General features: G+C 32.0%; 1 protein-coding gene across 1 annotated transcript; it reads left to right on the forward strand.

The window, feature by feature from the left end:
- The first annotated feature begins 3574 nt into the window (after positions 1-3574).
- LOC134694488 (caprin-2-like) lies at positions 3575-6112 on the forward strand. Its single transcript, XM_063555499.1, has 2 exons — positions 3575-4091; positions 5697-6112. The coding sequence occupies exons 1-2, from the start codon at positions 3575-3577 to the stop codon at positions 6110-6112; spliced, it is 933 nt and encodes a 310-aa protein (XP_063411569.1).
- Positions 6113-20056: the final 13944 nt, after the last annotated feature.

Here is a 20056-nt window from a genome sequence, read left to right on the forward strand (position 1 = left end):
ATTGCCTGAATGATGTTAGGGATAAGTCTTAAATCCTGAAAAAATGTGTGCAGGCATGAAGCTTAATGCATAAAACATAATTGCGAGTTAATAAAAGACATTAAGATAAAAATATATTTGATACATAATAACATTATTAGAATTGGGGCCTGTTTATCGAAACTGTCTTAAGATCGGTCCTATAAGGTATTCATAGAACAGAAATTATGATAAAGTAAGGACCGACCTACTTCATATCTCAGCATGCACATCGAAGCTATCTGAGGGTTATCTTAGCTAGGATGTACTAAATAAAGGAAACAGTAGTATACCGCTATTCAAAACTAATAAATCCATGGACAAAAAACAAAATCGGGGTAACAAACTAAAACCGAGGGAAACGCATTAAATATAAGAGGAGAACAACGACACAACACTGAAATGTAACACACACAGAAACGGACCAACCATCAGATAAAATCCCACGAGAATAACAAATATAACATCAAAACCAAATACATGAATTTGGAATAGACAAGCACCGTGACACGTCTTATCGCAATGTGAATTTATTCTAAAAAATAAGAAAAACAAACGACGCAACGTCAAAATTTTACACACACAGAAACGAACAATAATATAACAATGGCCATCTTCCTGACTTGGTACATGACATTTTTATAGGGGAAACAAAGGTGAACCTGGTTTTGTGGCATGCCAAACCTTGCACTTTAATGGCCATGTTAAATATAACATTGAAATGACAACATAATATTACAGGACTACAATACAAATAAACAGGAGAACATATTAGACAAAGAAACATATGATTAATAGATAACAAAAAGCTTCAGGTTAAAAATTCAATACGCCAAAAACGCGCCTCGTCCACACAAAACTCATCAGTGACGTCCAGATATAAAAGATCGAAAGTGAAAAAAAAGTACAAAGTTATACAACACCGAAGATCAAAAGTTGAAAAAGGTTGTGTCAAATACGGCTATGTTTTTATGCTTGGGATAAGAACATCCTTATTATTTAGAACAAATAATGCTATTGCAAACAGTAAAATTTATCAAATGAATATAAAAGAGATATACATAATGAAACTGAAATATTAACTAATTACAGAAAACTAAAACCGAATACATAATGCTAAGACCAACACAGAATAGACACACCCGACTCAGTCCAGGACGCAATAAATAATAAAAATGACGTCACATACGATGGCGAAAAGGCACAAAAAATACGTCACATTTGAATTTATGAAATTTCTGAAACAGTACAAAACTAACATATGAAAAACTATAATTCAAAAGTAAGATAGAATTAGGATTAATTTAAGATTATATTAGAGCTAAATACTGATACTACATTTAAACACAATGCATATTGCAATACTTAGTAATAGCAATGAACTATAATATATATAATTTTATGTCCAGTTTGTTATGAATACAACTTCAAACGTAAATTATCGTACAGATTACGTTGAACAAAATTAAATCTAATAAATGAAGGCGGTGATTAGTGTTTCTTTCCATAACACATAGATATAATAGAAAGACGCCAACACATTTGACAAAATCCGTTGAGAATTACAAATATAACATTAAACATTTAAACTGAAGACATGAATTTGGGATAGACAAGTACCGTAACACGTCTTATAGTAATGCGAATTCACATTCAGCAAAACTGTCACAATCGGGAATAAGTCACGTTTGGTAATTAAAAGATTAGACGACATAATGGCAAACCACAATTTACCATCTGGTAAAAATCTTCTTACCGCTGTCCTAAATATTGGCGTAAAAGAAAATTGTAAATAAAATAATTGAAATACTGGATCAAATTTAAACAACAACTTTAATTCAAAAACCGATTAATCATTTGGAAATATTCATTAGTTTTAAATCGAAGGTGATTATTAAGTTTGATATTTTAATTTTACATTTAAACTCTTTGGAACAAACCATTGGTAAAAACAAATATAACTATGTTTTATATTACAATTGTACAAACTAATTGTAAATAGTTAAAATTAAATACATAATCGGTAAAATCATTATATGCTTTGAGGGAGCTGAATTTGAGGTGTCACGGTTTCCATGATACTTAAAAAATCGAAGGCAAATATCGTGCATCTTCCATATAAATACTCAGAGTACTTCAACTTATTTTATTACTACAACATTTACATATGTTTGAATATGAACAAAAGATAAACATATAATTTTACTGATGCAAAACTACAGGCTACAGTTTCATCCGAAATATAAAAAAAGAACATGTGATTTGATTGCCAATAACACCATGAAATCATTTTGTTATCAAAGGTTGGTGAACTGTGAACAAAGAAAATTTACTTATCCAATATAAAGATTGGAAAATGGTGTGAGGAAAAAAAATCATATTTTAATTTTGTTTACATTTGACCAGTTCAGATCAGCTTGAATTGTGAAGTATTCAAGTGTACAAATTTTCAAATAAATATTTTAATTATTCTAAAGAATCTCTTACTTTTTTAATTGTATACATTCACTTTTTTAAAAACCTTTTTAATATTTTGTAAAGCCACAAAAAATTTAATTAATTGACTTGAGTTAATCCTGTTTTTTTAACTGCTAAAGTTACTAAATAAACTGACTAAATTTGAAGACCTAGCTGTCAAATGTATGTATACTTATACATGTAATATTCGAAATATAACTAAGAAACGACTTAATATCAAGAATAAATCACAAAATAGATTTATGCATACATTCCAAAGTTGTATACTTATTGCCTAAAATTATGTTCGGCACGTGGATGAATAATCATCATCATATTTCAGGAAATCAGCTTAATGCCTAAAAGTTTCTCAATAACTTAATGCCTAGGCGTTAGCTTATTGCATAGGATTTAAGCTTAATGCCAAATTGTGTTTATTGCCGCTAACATATAATAACCATACGTTGTCTTAAAGTTTCAATGTTAATTGTACAAGGCTGAGAAACAGTTAGAAAGCGAGACAGTGCCGACCATTTCTACCTGTTTCGAGCCGAGTACAAATACAATTGATATTAAGACAATGTATGGTCACTTTTATATACTGCAACTCTTATTACTGCTCTACATGAAGTATTTAGGGTAAGCACCGTCATGTATTAATTTTAAGTGGATGACGTAAACATTCCGCGAACCTATATGCTTTATTGACGTCATAAATAAAAACTCTACGAAAACACATTGTCATCGTCATAAACAAGGCGATCACATATGAATATACAGTCAATGCAATTTGGCTGCTGCAGTATATACATTGTTAACTTGCCGGAGCAGATGATTTTACTATCGGTACTGTTGTCGTCTTGTTATAATCATTTTTTGTTACTTTTACTTTAACAATGGTTCTGTCTCTTTCTTTCTTTTAAAATTTTCCTCGAAGTTCATTTTTTTGGTGAGTTTACTTTAAATCGTAATTCCATTGTATTAGATACAACAGAAATGTATATACAGTCATGAACTGAACCCCGAGATAACCTCGTATTATCTTTAACACCTACGTATATGAATTCCTATTGAAATAAGAACAGACCTAACTGTAATAATGACGTTGATTGTCTTTGGATTTCTTCTCTGTGTTCTTGCATTCTCTGTGAAAAGTGAAACTCAATGTATAGAGTACGATAAGATTCGTGACCTAGTGCGTGAAGAAATACAGAACTTTCAGGACCCAAAGATTTTAAAATTGGAACATAAGGTAATGAAAATGACTGAGCAGCTGTATAGACAGGAAGAACACATTCAAAGTCAAAAGACACTTATCGAAGAGCAGCAACGCTACATAAATATTCAGGAAATACAAATTCAAACCCATGAGAAACAGATAAACGAGGCTGTTGAACATATTTCTATGCTGGAAGGAAAATCAATCAATGAAGCGAGACAGAAACAATCAGATGGGGGCTATGAAATAAAACCATGGAAACAGACAGAAGCACGTGACTTTGGAAATATCAGCAGCCATTCGTTTCTAGACTACGCACTACGTCAGTCGATTAAGTCCATAACAGAAGAGAAAACCAGAAATAAGAAGGAAAGACATTCTCTAACAAAACGATTAGGTATAGTATATCGAACAGGTTAAAAAGACTCAGTTTGATACATACATTCTGTTACATATTCGAACATCGGACTAGGACTTCAAGAACTAAATTTTAATGTGCGTATTGTTCTGTGTTTACTTTTCTACATTGGTTAAAGGTAGAGAGGGAGGGTTGAGATCTCATGAACATGTTTAAAACCACTGCAATTTTGCGCCTGTCCCAAGTCTGGAGCCTCTGGCCTTTGTTAGTCTTGTTTGATTTTTAATTTTAGTTTCTTGTGGATAATTCGGAGTTTAGTATGACTTCCATTATCACTGTACTAGTATACATATTTTTTAAAGGCCAGCTAAAGGACACCTACGGGTGCGGGAGTTTTACGCTACAGTGAAGACAAATTGGTGGCCTTCGGCTGTTGTTTTATTTATGGTCGGGTTATTGTTCATTTGACACATTCCCCATTTCCTTTCTTAATTTTATTGTCCCAAGTTAGGAGTCTCTCGCCTTGGTAGTCTTTTATAATTTATAATTTTAGTTTCTTTTATATATTTCGGAGTTATGATGACATCCATTATTACTGAATGGTGTATGTTGTCGTTGAGCGGCCAACAGAAGCACGATTTCGGGTGCGGTATTCTCCCGCTGAATTGAAGAACCGTTAGTGTCCCACGGCTGTTATCGGTTCTATAGTCGGATTGCTTTCTCTTTGATACATTCCCCATTTCCATTCTCAAATTTAAACTTCATTTGTACTTCCAATATTCTGACGTTGACTTCAGCATTTGGATTGTTGTCTGATTTTTGTTACCATATTTATAAACATGTATTTGTCATCATATCTTTTATTGACATTGTCTTTTAAGTGTGGTCAGTTATGGGCATATTTAAGGGGGCTCCTGGGTATAAATCATTTTTTTTCTAATATAGGATTTCGCTATATCTTTTCATAAATAAACGTTATCATATACTTAAAAGAAAAATGCAATAAAAAAATGGGGTAACCGTTCATTTAAGCTCACAATCTGCCTCCGGAAGAAGCATACATTTTTGTTGATGTCCTTTTTTTTCTGTTGAACTAATAGGCGAAATTGAGGTAATTTCGAAATAAAAAAATAACCTAATATAAGAAATCGCTTAAATTCTACAATTATTTAGTTTATGTACAGCTTATTTGAAGACAATAATAAAAAATATAGGTGACCGATGAGTTAAAAAAGATATTTCAAATTTAATGACAAAAATGGCATTTTTGCACCAAAGGGAGATAATTTGGAGCTTTTTCAATGATATAAATATTTTAAAAGTCATCTGGGGTCAAACCAAATTGATTTTTTGGGTTGATTTTTGTACCATATCAAAAAGTAATAACTAATAGTGTAATAAATAAAATTTATAATGAAAATATAAATGTTTATGAAATTTTTATACCCACGAGCCACCTTAAGTAGAAATTTAGCTATTAAACATAATTATCTTTGCATTTTATATACGTATCGACTCCCTACAACCACAAATGATACGGAAACGTAATGTAACGCGCGTCTGGCGTACTAAATTATAATCCTCGTACCTTTGATAACAATGTACAATTTCAAATCTTATAATAATTTCCGTTGATATTTGCAGAATTGAATGATAGCATTGTAGCATTTTATGCCTATATGAGTAAAGACGAATTGCAACCAGGACAAAATCACATACTCGTATTTGATGACGTCAAGACAAACGTTGGACTTGCCTTTAACAAACACAATGGGATGTTTACTGCTCCAGTTAATGGCGTATACGTTTTTATCTGGACTGTTGTTTGTGGTAGACACAATTTTAACTTTTCTCAGCTGGTTATCAATTCTAATCCATTCGGTGCCATTTTAACAGACAGCGACGGGGTTGACGATATACATACAGTAACCGGAAGTGTTGTAGCAGAACTAACCCAGGGAGATGTTGTTTACATACGTACTCACCCCACTGATAGTATAGATGGAATTATCGTTAGTCGAGCTGATATGCATACAAGTTTCAACGGATGGAAACTGTAACCACGATTAGAAATTATGAAAAAATAAATCAACCGATTCCTTAATAAAATATACTGTTATCTAATCTTAATTGTTCTTCAGTTTTAAATCGATGATGCGTGATGATAGTAAGAAATTTCAACAAGACTAAAAGGAGTTATAACAAAAGAAACAAAAACCAGTATTTGTAGAATGAGCGAAAGTACACTAACATCAATTAGCTGTAAAACAATAGTCGATACCATTTGTATAACTGCTTATTCTCTTGTGTGGATAAAATTAATTTTAAACGTTTTTGGGGATTTTGTGGAATGAACGTTTAAACATATGTGTTCACGGTGAGTGGATTTGAAAATAGATGTTTGCAAATTATAATAATCTCTTTTCCTTTCTCTTTTCGAAATCTACAAAGTGTCTCTAACGTGCAAGATATATGGGTCTAACTGTTCAGTTCAGTCGTTTGTCATCCCCTTCCGACGGATTATCATCGTTTCTCAAGACTTTACCCGTAAATTGAGTCAAGACATAGCCGAAAATTCAGTGAACGGGTATCAAGCTAGGAACCGTTGTATTAGTAGTCTGATGCGTCAATCAGTAAACCAAGGCTCTCTTGGAATGATTGATCCCCTTCTATTCATCCTGTGTTTTAAAATCAATTTCTGGACATGAGAAATGTAAATGACAAAAGATTACTTAGCCTCAAACACTCAACATGTCAATTTTTTGTGTTTTGTTAGCAAACACAATCCATAGTTTGAGATATAAGACGGTTTATATACACATTAGCAAAATAAAAAAAAAACATTCTTTTTCATATTGACAATGTCACTTAAAAAATGTACTGCAGACGAAAAAAGAAAACAGGGCATAGATGACCTTAGCCGTATTTGGCACAACTTTTGGGAATTTTGGATCCTAAATGCTCTTCATCTTTGTACTTGTTTGGGTTTATAAATATTTTTGATTTGAGCGTCACTGATGAGTCTTATCTAGACGAACGCGCGTCTGGCGTACTAAATTATAATCCTGGTACCTTTGATTACTATCCGCACAAAATAGAACTCGAAAGACTGAGCTGATCGAAAAAAACAACTAAAAAAACATGGGTTGGTCACAGTAGCGTCGGAGGTGGATCCTGTAAACTTTGCACCCGTCTTGATACTTATAAAAATACATTATTGATGCAAGTCTAATTCGGAAGAAAAAAGAACAGGACTGTTGTTACGACGACAGTTTATTTGTATTAGATAGTTCAATGAAAATACGATAAATATACTGACAACACTTATTGTTATAACAGGGAGGGATTTGTAGCCTGGACAACGATAGCTGTTCACATTTTGTTGTCTCGCCTTCACGAAGTCAAAAAGAAAGATTAAAGAATAATGTTTTTGGTCATTCACAGTATTAACTTTAAAAATCTAAAAAATTGTAACATACACGAGCGAATCGTACAAGTTGAAATATATACAGCCCTTGTAGGCTGCATTAATAAACTTTTTAATTTGATACTACTCATAGTACATATTCAAAGCTATGGTGTGAAGGATACTGTATACCTATACATAAATCAGGAGATATAAATAACCCTGAAAATTACAGAGGTATAGCTATAAATTCTTGTATTGGAAAGTTATTTAATGTTGTGTTAAATACAAGACTTTCTTAACATTTAGATGAGAGAAATATTTTGACTGATTGCCAAGCTGGATTCAGAAATAAATCAAGGACAACAGATCACATGTTTATCCTCAAATGCTTAATTGATAAATATACTAACTGTAAGGGAAGTAAATTTTATGCTTGTTTTATTGACTTTAAAAGAGCTTTTGATACTGTGATACACCCAGGTATTCTTATCAAAATGCTCAAGTCAGACATTGGGGGAAAATTTTACCAGTTAATTAAACACATGTATACACTTAATAATTTAAGAGTAAAAGTTGATAACAAACTAGGTCCATGTTATAACTCTTATATTGGGGTTAGACAAGGGGATTTTTAAGCCCTGCCCTTTTTAATCTATTCATAAATGATCTACCTAACTGTTTACTAAATTGTCCTGATAGTGTAAAACTCAGCACTAGTCGCATAGACTGTCTTATGTATGCAGATGATGTCATTGTATTTTCTGATTCTGCAGATGGACTTCAAAAGCGATTGAAGGCATTGTAATCATACTGTGATACCTGGTGCCTTAATGTAAACTTAAAAAAAAACTAAAGTCTTAATCTTTAAGTGGACGCCACATAAAAGAACCATTTTATTTTAAAAATGAATTAATTGGAACTGTTTTCAAATATAAATACCTTGGAGTTATATTCCAGTCAAGTGGCCTATTTAATTATGCAAAAGAAGACTTATTTAATAAATCTTTAAAAGCTTCATATAAACTTAATAGATGTTTATCTGGCTCAGATGCTAGTATTAAAACAAATTTACATCTGTTTGACCATACCATTAAACCTATTATTTTGTATGGCTCAGAGATATGGGGAATGTTTAAAACCAACTCTGCTTCCTGTAAAAAAGATGCTTCAAATGTGCTTGAAAAAATATACCAGAATAATGTTGCTGATAAAATGAACTTAAAGTTCTGTAAGCATATTCTAGGCTTAAATAATAAAAGTACAAATGTTGCTGTACAATCAGAATTAGGTAGATTTCCTATATATTTTGATATTGTTATATCTATGATAAGCTATCTGCATAGATTACATCATTGTAACTCAAATTTAATTAAAGAAGCGTTTTTATGTAACAAAGATATGCATGAAAATAACACTGTAACATGGTATTCCTCTGTTAAATTTATTTTACAAAAGCTTGAATTGAAAGAAACATATTGTATTGATTATTCAATTAATAGATTAAAACAACTTATTATGAAAAAGTTAAAGACATTATTTTTAAAAGCATGGTTCAATGATAAAGATAATGTTAATGGAAAGCTAGATACATATTTTTCTCATAAAAGTAATTTCCAATTGGATATTTATGAATATAATTATATTTTTTGACAATTGCAGGAATATGTAAATGCTTATAAACAAACTGCAGTAAAACTCTAAGGTGCTTATCATATTCTTGCAATTGTCAAAAAATATAATTATATTCATAAATATCTAGTAATTGGTTGCTGTGTGTACATGGGAGAAAAATACCCTTATATCTAATCAGTTGGGGCTGCATATCATTTGTATGCAACTCAAAACACCATATCTGTTTAAAGGGGAATAATCCTTACAGAAATTAATTGATTGTCTCCCATATTACTTTCTATTCCATGTGCATGCAATAACTGTTCAGAGTTCTATTGTCATGTATTTCATTTTATTATTTCATTGTTATAACAAATCATTGTAATCATTGTATTAAATTTAAAACCCGCAAGGGTCCATAATTGGATTAATAAAGTATTCTTATTCTTCTTATTCTTATTCTTATACACAGCGTAAGAGCTGACAAGGGAACGTCACCATCTAAAAATGGATTATATTTGTAGTAAATGAAAATTCATCTCTTTTATTATTAATTTTAAAATTAAGCTTTCCGTTAATGAGATAGATATCAAGATCGAGGAAAGGCCAGTGGTCATTGTTAGTATAAGCTTTATTTAAAAGTAAGTTCAACAGGACACATTTCTTTAGTATCCATACTGAAGTCGTCATTATTGAGAGTCAAAATATCATCCAAATATCTAGAAGTATTATAAAATTTAAAATGTTATTTCAATAGGTCTTTGCTGATTTTATTCATAAATTGTAACTCATAACAATACAAAAATAGATCTGCAATAAGTGGTGCACAATAAGTCCCAATTTGAATTCCGATATCCTGACGATATACGGAAACTCCAAAGCGAACACAAATGTTATCTATTAAAAATTAATGTGCAGATATAGTATCAAAGCAAAGTCCTAACCAATCTTAATGAGCAGATGGATAGATAGAATGAATACTTTGTAAATGTCCTGAATAGACCAGATAAAGGCAACAGTAGTATACCGCTGTTCAAAACTCATAAATCCGTGGACAATAAACAAAATCGGGGTAACAAACTTAAACCGAGGGAAACGCATTAAATATAAAAGGAGAACAACGACTCAACACCGAAACGCAACACACACAGTACCGGACCAAGCATCAGACAAAATCCCACGAGAATAACACATATAACATCTAAACCAAAAACATGAATTTGGGATAAACAAGTACCGTGCCACGTCTTATCTTAATATCACAAAAATAAGAGAAAACAAACGACACAACATTAAAATGCAACACACACAGAAACGAACAATAATATAACAATGGCCATCTTCCTGACTTGGTACTGGACATTTTTAACGGGGAATAAAAATGGTGGGTTGAACCTGTTTTTGTGGCATGCCAAACCACGCACTTTAATGGCAAAGTTAATATAACATTGAAATGACAACAAAATATTACAGGACTACAATACAAATAATTAGGAGAACATATTAGACAAAGAAACACATGATTAACATATAACAAAAAGAATCAGGTTTAAAATTCAATACGTTCAAAACGCGCCTCGTCAACACAAGACTCACCAGTGACGCCCAGATATAAAAGATCGAAAGTGAAAAAAAGTACAAAGTTGTACAGCACTGACGATAAAAAGTTGAAAAAGGTTGTGTCAAATACGGCGTAGTGTTTATGCTTGGGATAAGAACATCCTTATTATTTAGAACAATTAATGCTATTGTAAACAGTAAATTTTATCAAATGAATATGAAAGTGATATACATAATGAAACTGAAGTATAAACTAATTACTGAAAACTAAAATCGAATACATAATGCTAAGACAAACACAGAATATACACACCCGAATCAGTTCAGGCCTAAAAGCAGTAAAATATAAATTTTAAAATGACGTCACATACGATGGCGAAAAGGCACAAACATTACGCCACATTTGAATTTATGAAATTTAGAAACAGCATGACGTCACATATGAAAAACTATAATTGAAAAGTAAGATAGAATTAGGATTAATTTAAGATTATATTAGAACTAAATACTGATATTACATATAAACAATGCATATTGCAATACTTATTAATAGCAATTAACTATAATATATATATGTCCCGTTTGTTATGAATCCAACTTCAAACGTACATTATAGTACAAAATTAAAATTTTTTAATAAAGGCGGTGATTAATTTTTCTTTCCGTAGCTCCTAAATATAATAAAAAAAGACGTCGACACATTTGACAAAATCCGATGAGAATTACAAATATAACATTAAACATTTAAACTAAATACATGAATTTGGGATAGGCAAGTACCGTAACACGTCTTATAGTAATGCCATACCAACCAGTACAGCCAGCTGGGGTAGATTTGAACATTAATATAGATAACATCAAGAAATATGAAGTGAAAATAGCCATCAAATCACTCAAAAATTGAAAATCTGCAGGCATAGATGAAATACTACCTGAAGTTTTCAAATCTGGAGGCAATGGCATAATCAAATACATGTACAAACTCCTGAATAAGATCTGGCAGGAAGAAAAGATACCAAGAGAATGGTTAAAGGGTTTGTTAGTGAAGCTGCCAAAGAAAGGTGATTTAGGGCTATGTGAGGACTGGAAAGGCATAACACTTCTATCAGTAGCTAGTAAAATACTGTGCAGAATGATACTCAGCCGAATTAAAGATGCAATTGATCAAGTACTGAGAGACGAACAAGCAGGTTTCAGATCAAATAGAAGCTGCACTGACCAAATATCAACACTACGTACCATCATTGAACAATCGGTAGAATGGCAATCATCCCTCTACATCAACTTTGTCCCGATTTTGAAAGGGCATTTAATAGTGTCAACAGAATAGGGCTGTGGTAACTGCTAAGGCATTATGGCATACCGACAAAAATTGTGAACATGATCAAGGCGTTGTATTAGGATTTCACAGAACAGGTGATAGATGAATCATTATTCACCAATTCTTTCCAGGTAAATACTGATGTGAAACAAGGCTGCCTACTTTCCCCTACACTATTCTTGATAGCTATAGATCGGGAAACAAAGCAAGCACTAGACACTACACCAAGAGGTATTCAGTGGAACTTGTTTTTTTTTTTTAACAACAAATATATTCTTTATTCTAAAGATATCTTGTTACAATTATACTTCACTGTCCAAGCGCCAGTGGAGTATTCCTGTGAAAAAAACTTCTGAGTTGCCAGAAACATACTCAGAATATAATAACAATATTACATAAACTATTACATTATTTTCAACTTATTCTATTAAATTAATTTCTTCAAATTTATGAAAAATACATTTTGAAAAATTATTTTGCTTTCATTCATAACTCTTCTTAATTCCTTTATAAACAATTCATACACATCTATATATATATAAATTTTTGCTCTGAAACGTAGTATGACTTGAAAATGCAAAAACCTAAAACTGTCAAAAAATAGTTAAAACCATAAATCTGATATTTTATATCCAAATACTAATTGTTTAACTGATATCTTATTTTTAAAATTGAGTTGTGCACACAAGGGCTAGAAGACCTAGATTTTGCAGATGATCTGGCGCTGTTATCTCAGCGCTTGAAATACATGAGAGACAAAACAATCGAACTCCATGAAACAGGAAAATAACTAGCGTTAAAAATCAACATCAAGAAGACAAAAATTATGAAAGTAAAGACCAGAAAAGGAGGAACAGTGTCAATTGAAGGAGAAGATATTGATGAAGTTGATCAGTTTACTTATTAAGGAAACATGGTGGATAGAACTGGTGGGACAGATGCAGACACCAGGACAAGAATGAATAAAGCTCGACAAGGTTTTGCTATGCTGAAGCCAGTTTGGAAATCAACAGCATTTACAGAAAACACCAAAATTCGTATTTTTAACACCAATGTTTAATCAGTCCTTTTTTATGGTGCAGAGACCTGGAGACTTACATCAGGGGTACAACAACAAATCCAGGTTTTTATCAACAAATGCCTGCGCCAAATTTGTAAATTTTGGTGGCCAGAAACCATTAGTAACAAATGCTTATGGGAAAGAACCAACCAGAACTATGCAATGGATTGGGCATACATTGAGGAAACCTGTAGGTACCATCACTAGACAGGCATTAGAATGGAATCCCCAAGGACATCGGAGACCGGGAAGACCGGGAAGACCATTTCACAGCTAGAGAAGATCAAACTGAAAGACCTGGTGAATATTGGATATACCTGGACCGAAGCAAAAAGGATAGCCCAAAATTGAGTGAGATGGAACGCGACTGTAGCAGCCATAATTTCCACAAGGAGCGAAGAGGATTAAGTCAAGTAAGTCATAGTATCAATGCATGTTCAATTGACATAGTTCTTTTGGTAATTGCGACTAAAAAGACATAAAAGAGTTTGAACATATGCATTCATATTCTGTCTTTTTAAATGGCCATTTGATAAGGTGTGTGATTTTTTTCTTGATGAGAAGATGATGGTAATGTGGTATGAAGGGTAAAAAAATCTAAACTCTGAACAGATTAAAAATTACCAATATAAGCATGCAATTTATGAAGTACTTCAACGATTTTAAAGTAATTGATTTAACTATTTTCAGGTTTTTGATTGCTCCAAGTGTACTGGTAAGAATAATAGACAATTTAGTGTTGGACCAATGACTATAAGACGAAATAAATCTATATTTAAAGGGTGCTTTGTGTATCTTATGTTTAGGACTTTCCTTGCATTTGGTTCTACTTGTAAAGAATAAGCTAGAAGTTACTGTTTGTTTTATATGTCGTTTTCTGAAAATGGAGTCAGTTGGAATGTTGTTGAATTGGTGATTTCTTTTTTCTAACCCTCAATGTAAATTGTTGTCAATCAATAATGGAATCATTACTGTCTGTAATAAGATATAAAGTGCTTGGGGCCTCTCAATTGTAAATGAATATTAAATGTTATAATTATTTTTTAGTGAAGCAATGTTTGTGTTATATCAATTCAGTCATGTTCATTAGAAAATATTGGTATGAAGTAAAGTAAATGTTGTGTATAAAGTAAATGCAATTAAGTAAGAAAGCGTATGCTCATATAGACAAAAAAAAAGATATGTGTTTCATTTCTAATTTCAGAAATGCACCTATCTGACAATTTATTAACTCAAAAGACATATTTCGAGTTCGATGCATTTCCGTCAAAAACTCTGGTTTTAGTGAATATCATTCGTGCGTTTAGGGGAATCGTCACTTCCGTGCAAATGTTTAGCGAGTGGCCGGGATAACTTTAAAGTTATTATTCGGCAAATTAAATTCTAATAATTGACAATCACCACTGCTGTCATTAGGGAAGCGTAACTAAGTACTTACAAAACAAACCTTATTTACTAGTTTATCCTGCACTTTGACGATAAATACCATGCTTGATGAACGTTTATTGTACGTGTATACAGTCGATCTCCTTTATCCGGTAAATGACATCATCAAAGCGCGCATATTTGACAAGTCTTTTCCGATGACTGATGCACTCGAAAGTTGTCTATTAAATACATGCATAACGTATGTTAAACGTTATACAAATACGCAATTTTGAAAATCCGTCTGCATAATTTTGATGAAATTCTATAATTCATTGTAGATAACATTTGCGATAAACAGCAATATATTGATATATATCTTATCATTTAAACGAAAACAAATAGAAAATATAAACACGTAGAATAATGGTACTTTGGCAAAAGTATGAATTATTCTAAATGATAGTGTTGTTCTTGTCCAAGGCGGGTAACCCTAGTCGCATTGGTTACAATTTTTTGGAACTTTTGGTCCTCAGTGGTCTTCAGCTTTGTACTTTCAACTGAGCGTCGTTGGTTAGTCTTGTGTGGACGTAACGCCGTCTGGGGTATAATATTTTTTAACCTGGTACCTTTTGGTGGCTATTATTCGTATGTTTCTCTCCCCCATATTTTTCTCATTTGATTGTATTGTAGTTCTGTCTTGTTATGTTGTCAATTTAATGGAATGATTATCATTGCAAATAAAACGGGGGGTTGGCATGCCATAATACCGGGTTTAAACCACTTTTTTGTATGCCCCACCTACGAAAGTAGAGGGGCATTATGTTTTCTGGTCTGTGCGTCTGTTCGTCCGTCCGTCCGTCCGCCTGTTCGTTCGTCCGTCTGTTACACTTCAGGTTAAAGTTTTTGGTTAAGGTAGTTTTTAATGAAGTTGAAGTCCAATCAACTTGAAACTTAGTTTACCTGTTCCCTTTGATAAGATCATTCTAATTTTAATGCCAAATTAGAGAATTTATTACAATTTCACGGTCCAGTAAACATAGAAAATGATAGTGCGAGTGGGACATCCGTGTACTGTGGACACATTCTTGTTTTTATATAAATGCCCTGAACCAAGTCAGGAAGGTGGGATTTGTTATTTTAAAGTTCGTGTCTGTGTTTGCTACATTTTGATGTTGTGTTTCTGTTGTGTCGTATTTCTCTCATATTTGATGCGGTTCCTTCAGATTTTGTTTGTAACCTGGATTTGTTTTTCTCTATCCATTTATGAATTTCGAACAGCGATATAATACTTTTGTCTTTATCTATTAAAAGTTAAATAAATAAGAAAATACAAATCATGAAAAATAAAATGAAAAATGAAAAGGTGTTTGTGAAATTCTGTCGGATTTGAAATGTTTAATCCAATATTTTCTACTTGAAGTTTGAAAACATAGATCTAATATAGTTTAGATAGAATAATCACAGGCTATTATATGCATTCGACAATATGACAATATCTTATATACAGAAATATTATTGGATATATCGTAATATTACTTTATTCAACACCACACAATAGTGTACAGTTTTAATCTACTAAACAATATACCCTTTATTTTGAATACAATGTAACTGCTAATTTAAAAAAGATAATGTGATCCCTATACTGAATATAGATAGTCAATCAACACAACGAACCATTCAGTTGTTAAATGGTTTTAAGTATTAAACGTGTCATACTTACGTATTCTAACAAGTTTTGGGGCTCACCAAAGTTTACAGATTTATAAATTTCAAGCATATCTCAATGAATCTCTGCAAAAAAAAAAATGACAATAACTTTTATGCTGTTTTCACTTTATAGTTATACATTAGGTTTTAATTTGAGTATAAAGCCAGTTGTTTTACTTAATGTATTCTAGTTTCCTCATAAGATCTCATCTATACTATGTTTCTAATGATAACACAGTTCAAAATATAAACAGAATTACCTTAATAATGGCAGGCAGAAGCCAGGTGGAAAGAATAGAAAAACACAATACGTGTTTTTTTCCTCTTGCACTTTTCTTATTAGTTGGCGGTTTTGTTGCAGTTCAGTCCTATCTGTTTTCAGAACTTGCTCCATTTGGTTCATACAATGATTAACGTCTATGTCATTTCATTCCGGGGAGTGATTCCTGTACACCGACCACTGCTAATTCCACACTTAGTAAAGGTAATTTCGTATCATATTCATATATTTACTTCTGCAGGTCAAATGAATTAACAGTTTGGAATTGAATTTTGGATTGCAATAGTACCTTAAAATATGTCGAATGATATGCACTGAACGTACGAATTGTGATACTTAAAAAATCACCCCAAAATAAGTAACCAAATAATCAATAGCCTTTTTTCTTTAAATTCAAAACTGATTTTTTATGAAACTTATTGAACTTTTTGTTCAGAACAATGCTTTGACAATTATTCGGTTTTGTTTGATAGTGGTTTGGGGATTCCTTTTTCCTTATTTTTTTTTTGAAGAAAGAAGCAATATCAAACTTTTATTTCATTCTTGCAGAATATTTTTTAAATAAAAAGTCTTTGCACATGGACAGTTAAAACTGCATGTGGTCATGTTTTCTCATTGTCTACAAATTTTAAAGATGATATGCGTTAATATTAGAATCACACCATCGACAACACTGTTTTAGATAGGTATATTCAACATTTCTTCTCGTATCGTTTATTCAAATCATGAACCAATGCATATACATATCATACACTTATTTTCTGTGCATGATTTTTTATATTTGTTTACGCTTCCATATCGTATAATCATTAAAAACAAAATTCATTTGTTCTGTTATGATGTGAAAATATGGAAGCAAATACTTAAAAAAAACCAATCTTTTAAATTTGAACAAATTATAGAATTTTCTTGCAAGAAAAGTGTATTTGAATAATTTTAATCAATCAAACTTAGCCTATAAGGATAAAAAAAAACATCATTTTTTTAATTTGAAGTTTAAGTTGACTTTCATGTGAATAGATTTTCAGTTCTAAGTACTTCAAAAATTTCTGACAAACTTGTAGTAGAATTCGCCTTTAATTTCATGTACATTTTTAAAGTTAAGTAGAAAGGAATTTCATGAAAATAGTTTGTATTTTTTTTGCTAATGCTTTTGTCTTTATACCCTTTTTTGTTTCTTTGATACAAATGACCTGGCTTTTTACTTACATGTATACATCCCGCATGACGTTATTGTGCTATGGTAAAATTGGAAACAACACGTTTGATAATTATATGCGTCCGAAGCGCTTTTCTAGATTTATCTTCATCAGGAACGCTCAAAGCCAAACATTTGAAATCCCATGACGTTTAAGCACCGAAACCGTTGAAGAGCTAAATGACAAAAATATCTAAAAAACAATAGGCTTATTCATCTAAGGTCAACTTTGCGGGAGTTGAATCCTCAGCTTCTTAATATATTCAAAATTTATAAACGGACAATTTTAGAAAAGTTTGTTAAATCATGTCAGTATCAACGAACTAACTACTGATCTGATGATACCCTCGGGGACTGATAGTCCACCAGCAGAGGTATCTACAAAATTGTATTCTTGTCATTAATGTGTGCTAATGTGCTTTGTTTCGTGCATCTTTGCTACACATTTGTTACTTTTTTAGTGATTAAGATTATATCATTGTTACTAGTGTACCCATATTTTTAATATACTTACCTATTACGTGTGTTTGTTTTTTCACATAATTTGTCAATTTAATGGAATTCGATGCGACAGGTTTAGTTCACAATATCCTACATTGTATAAGAATATCCATTTACCAAGTCAGGAATATGACAGTTATCATCCATTCGTTTGCTGTGTTTGAGCTTTATATTTTGCCGTTTGATTTTGAACTATTCGTCTTGAATTTCCGCGGGGTTCAATAGTTTTATGAGCCCTGCTTCCCGTCTAACTTAATATGAAATATAAAGGAAGGTAAATCCCCTTCTAACCGTGTATGAAATGTGCCCCTCCTTCCTACTATCCTAATATGAAATAAATACAGTCTCCACGGGGAAGCGTTAACAAATCCTACTCCTAGAAATCTATAGGAGGTAGGATAATGAGGAGTGTACCCAGCTGTACATCGTATGTCAAGAGTCTTCGAATAATAATAAAATAATGCAAATAGACAATTTTTTTTCAAAAATTGTGCAATAATCCTTTTACGATTTATTATATCTTTTGTAAGTATATTACGATATATTCTTTTCATTTCAAACATAATTATTCTTTTAACATAAATATTTATCACTTAGCTTTAATTGAAAAAAAAACCGACAGAGTTCTTAAGACACTTGGAATGGAAAAAATGTTATTCTCATTGCAGGGGAAAAAGCTTTAAATGAATTCGTTTGGTTTCAAGCCTTCTGCTTACTTATACAGATCGTTTCCCTTTGCCCTTGTATGTAGTCGAATACTAACATGTGCTTGGTTTTGCGTAAAATGTTGCTTTGAATGTTGGCAAGCAGCATGTATTCCTTGCGGCCATTTGTGGATTGTACTTGAAACACTTTCAGGTTTTTTTTAATAAGTAGATAAGATATTTAAATTTGAAGTGGAAAATAACAATTAAAACCAAGAAGTAAACAAAGACTCAAAAAACCAAAGGACATTTACATCAACAGTTATAAATAATAAATAAAAAAAACAAAAGGAACTCCACTAAAAACCGGGAGTGAAATTAGGTGCTCCGGAAGTGTAAGCATTTCCTGCACCGTATACGGTACCCGTTCTGTTATTTCTTTGATCAGTTCGGTAATGATGGAAGGTTATTATGACTTAGAAAGAATATCAGATATGATTTCTGACACACTTTTGTCATAATGGGCAATCAGCTCACGATTTATAAAACTTTGATGTACTATGATGTCATCATTTATAAAACAGGAAATGTTGGATAAACGCCAAGAACACCCCTCTAACCAAGAACGAAGAACGAGGATGTACACCACATTAAGTCGTCCATCAACAATATTTCGAAAAGAGTGTTTTAAGTCCCAAAACAATGCAAAACTTGTGTACGATCCATTTGTTATTTAACAAGGACATCTACAAAGTATAATAGTCTACCCTATAGCTAACCATAACATAAGATAAAAAAAGTCCAGTCATTGCATAACTGTCATCTTGTGAAGTTTTATAGCAAGAAAACCCATCAGGAGCATGCTTTGTAAGAAATATGCATGGACATAAAAAGAATGTCATAACTCTTGCTTTACATACATATTGTGTAGTTTAAAAACAATACAATTAGTCATTCTAATGCTCAAAATTAAATAACAGAAATTCCAAGCTCCATGGAAACTGAAATGCGGAATTACCTTTATAAAGTGAAATACAACTCACCAAGAGCTCAAAAACATCAATAGAAGGGAACCAACTCTCATTTACATAACTCAGTAGAGGCATGACTCTATGTAGAAATGATCGATTAAACCTGGTTTTAAAACCCTTGGATGGTGTAATCTTTTCAAAACACGTGTATTGGATTATGGTGTTTGGTATATGGTGCAATGGTGTAAGGGTAATAGAGTTATGGTGTGATTGTGTACCGTGCGATCGGAAATGGTGTGAACGAATAGTTTCAAAGTTAAAAACTATGCAAAATATTGATAATTTTTTTTTAATGTTATACATTTACTGTT

Source organism: Mytilus trossulus, chromosome 13 (assembly GCF_036588685.1).
Source record: "Mytilus trossulus isolate FHL-02 chromosome 13, PNRI_Mtr1.1.1.hap1, whole genome shotgun sequence".
Classification (NCBI taxonomy): domain Eukaryota; kingdom Metazoa; phylum Mollusca; class Bivalvia; order Mytilida; family Mytilidae; genus Mytilus; species Mytilus trossulus.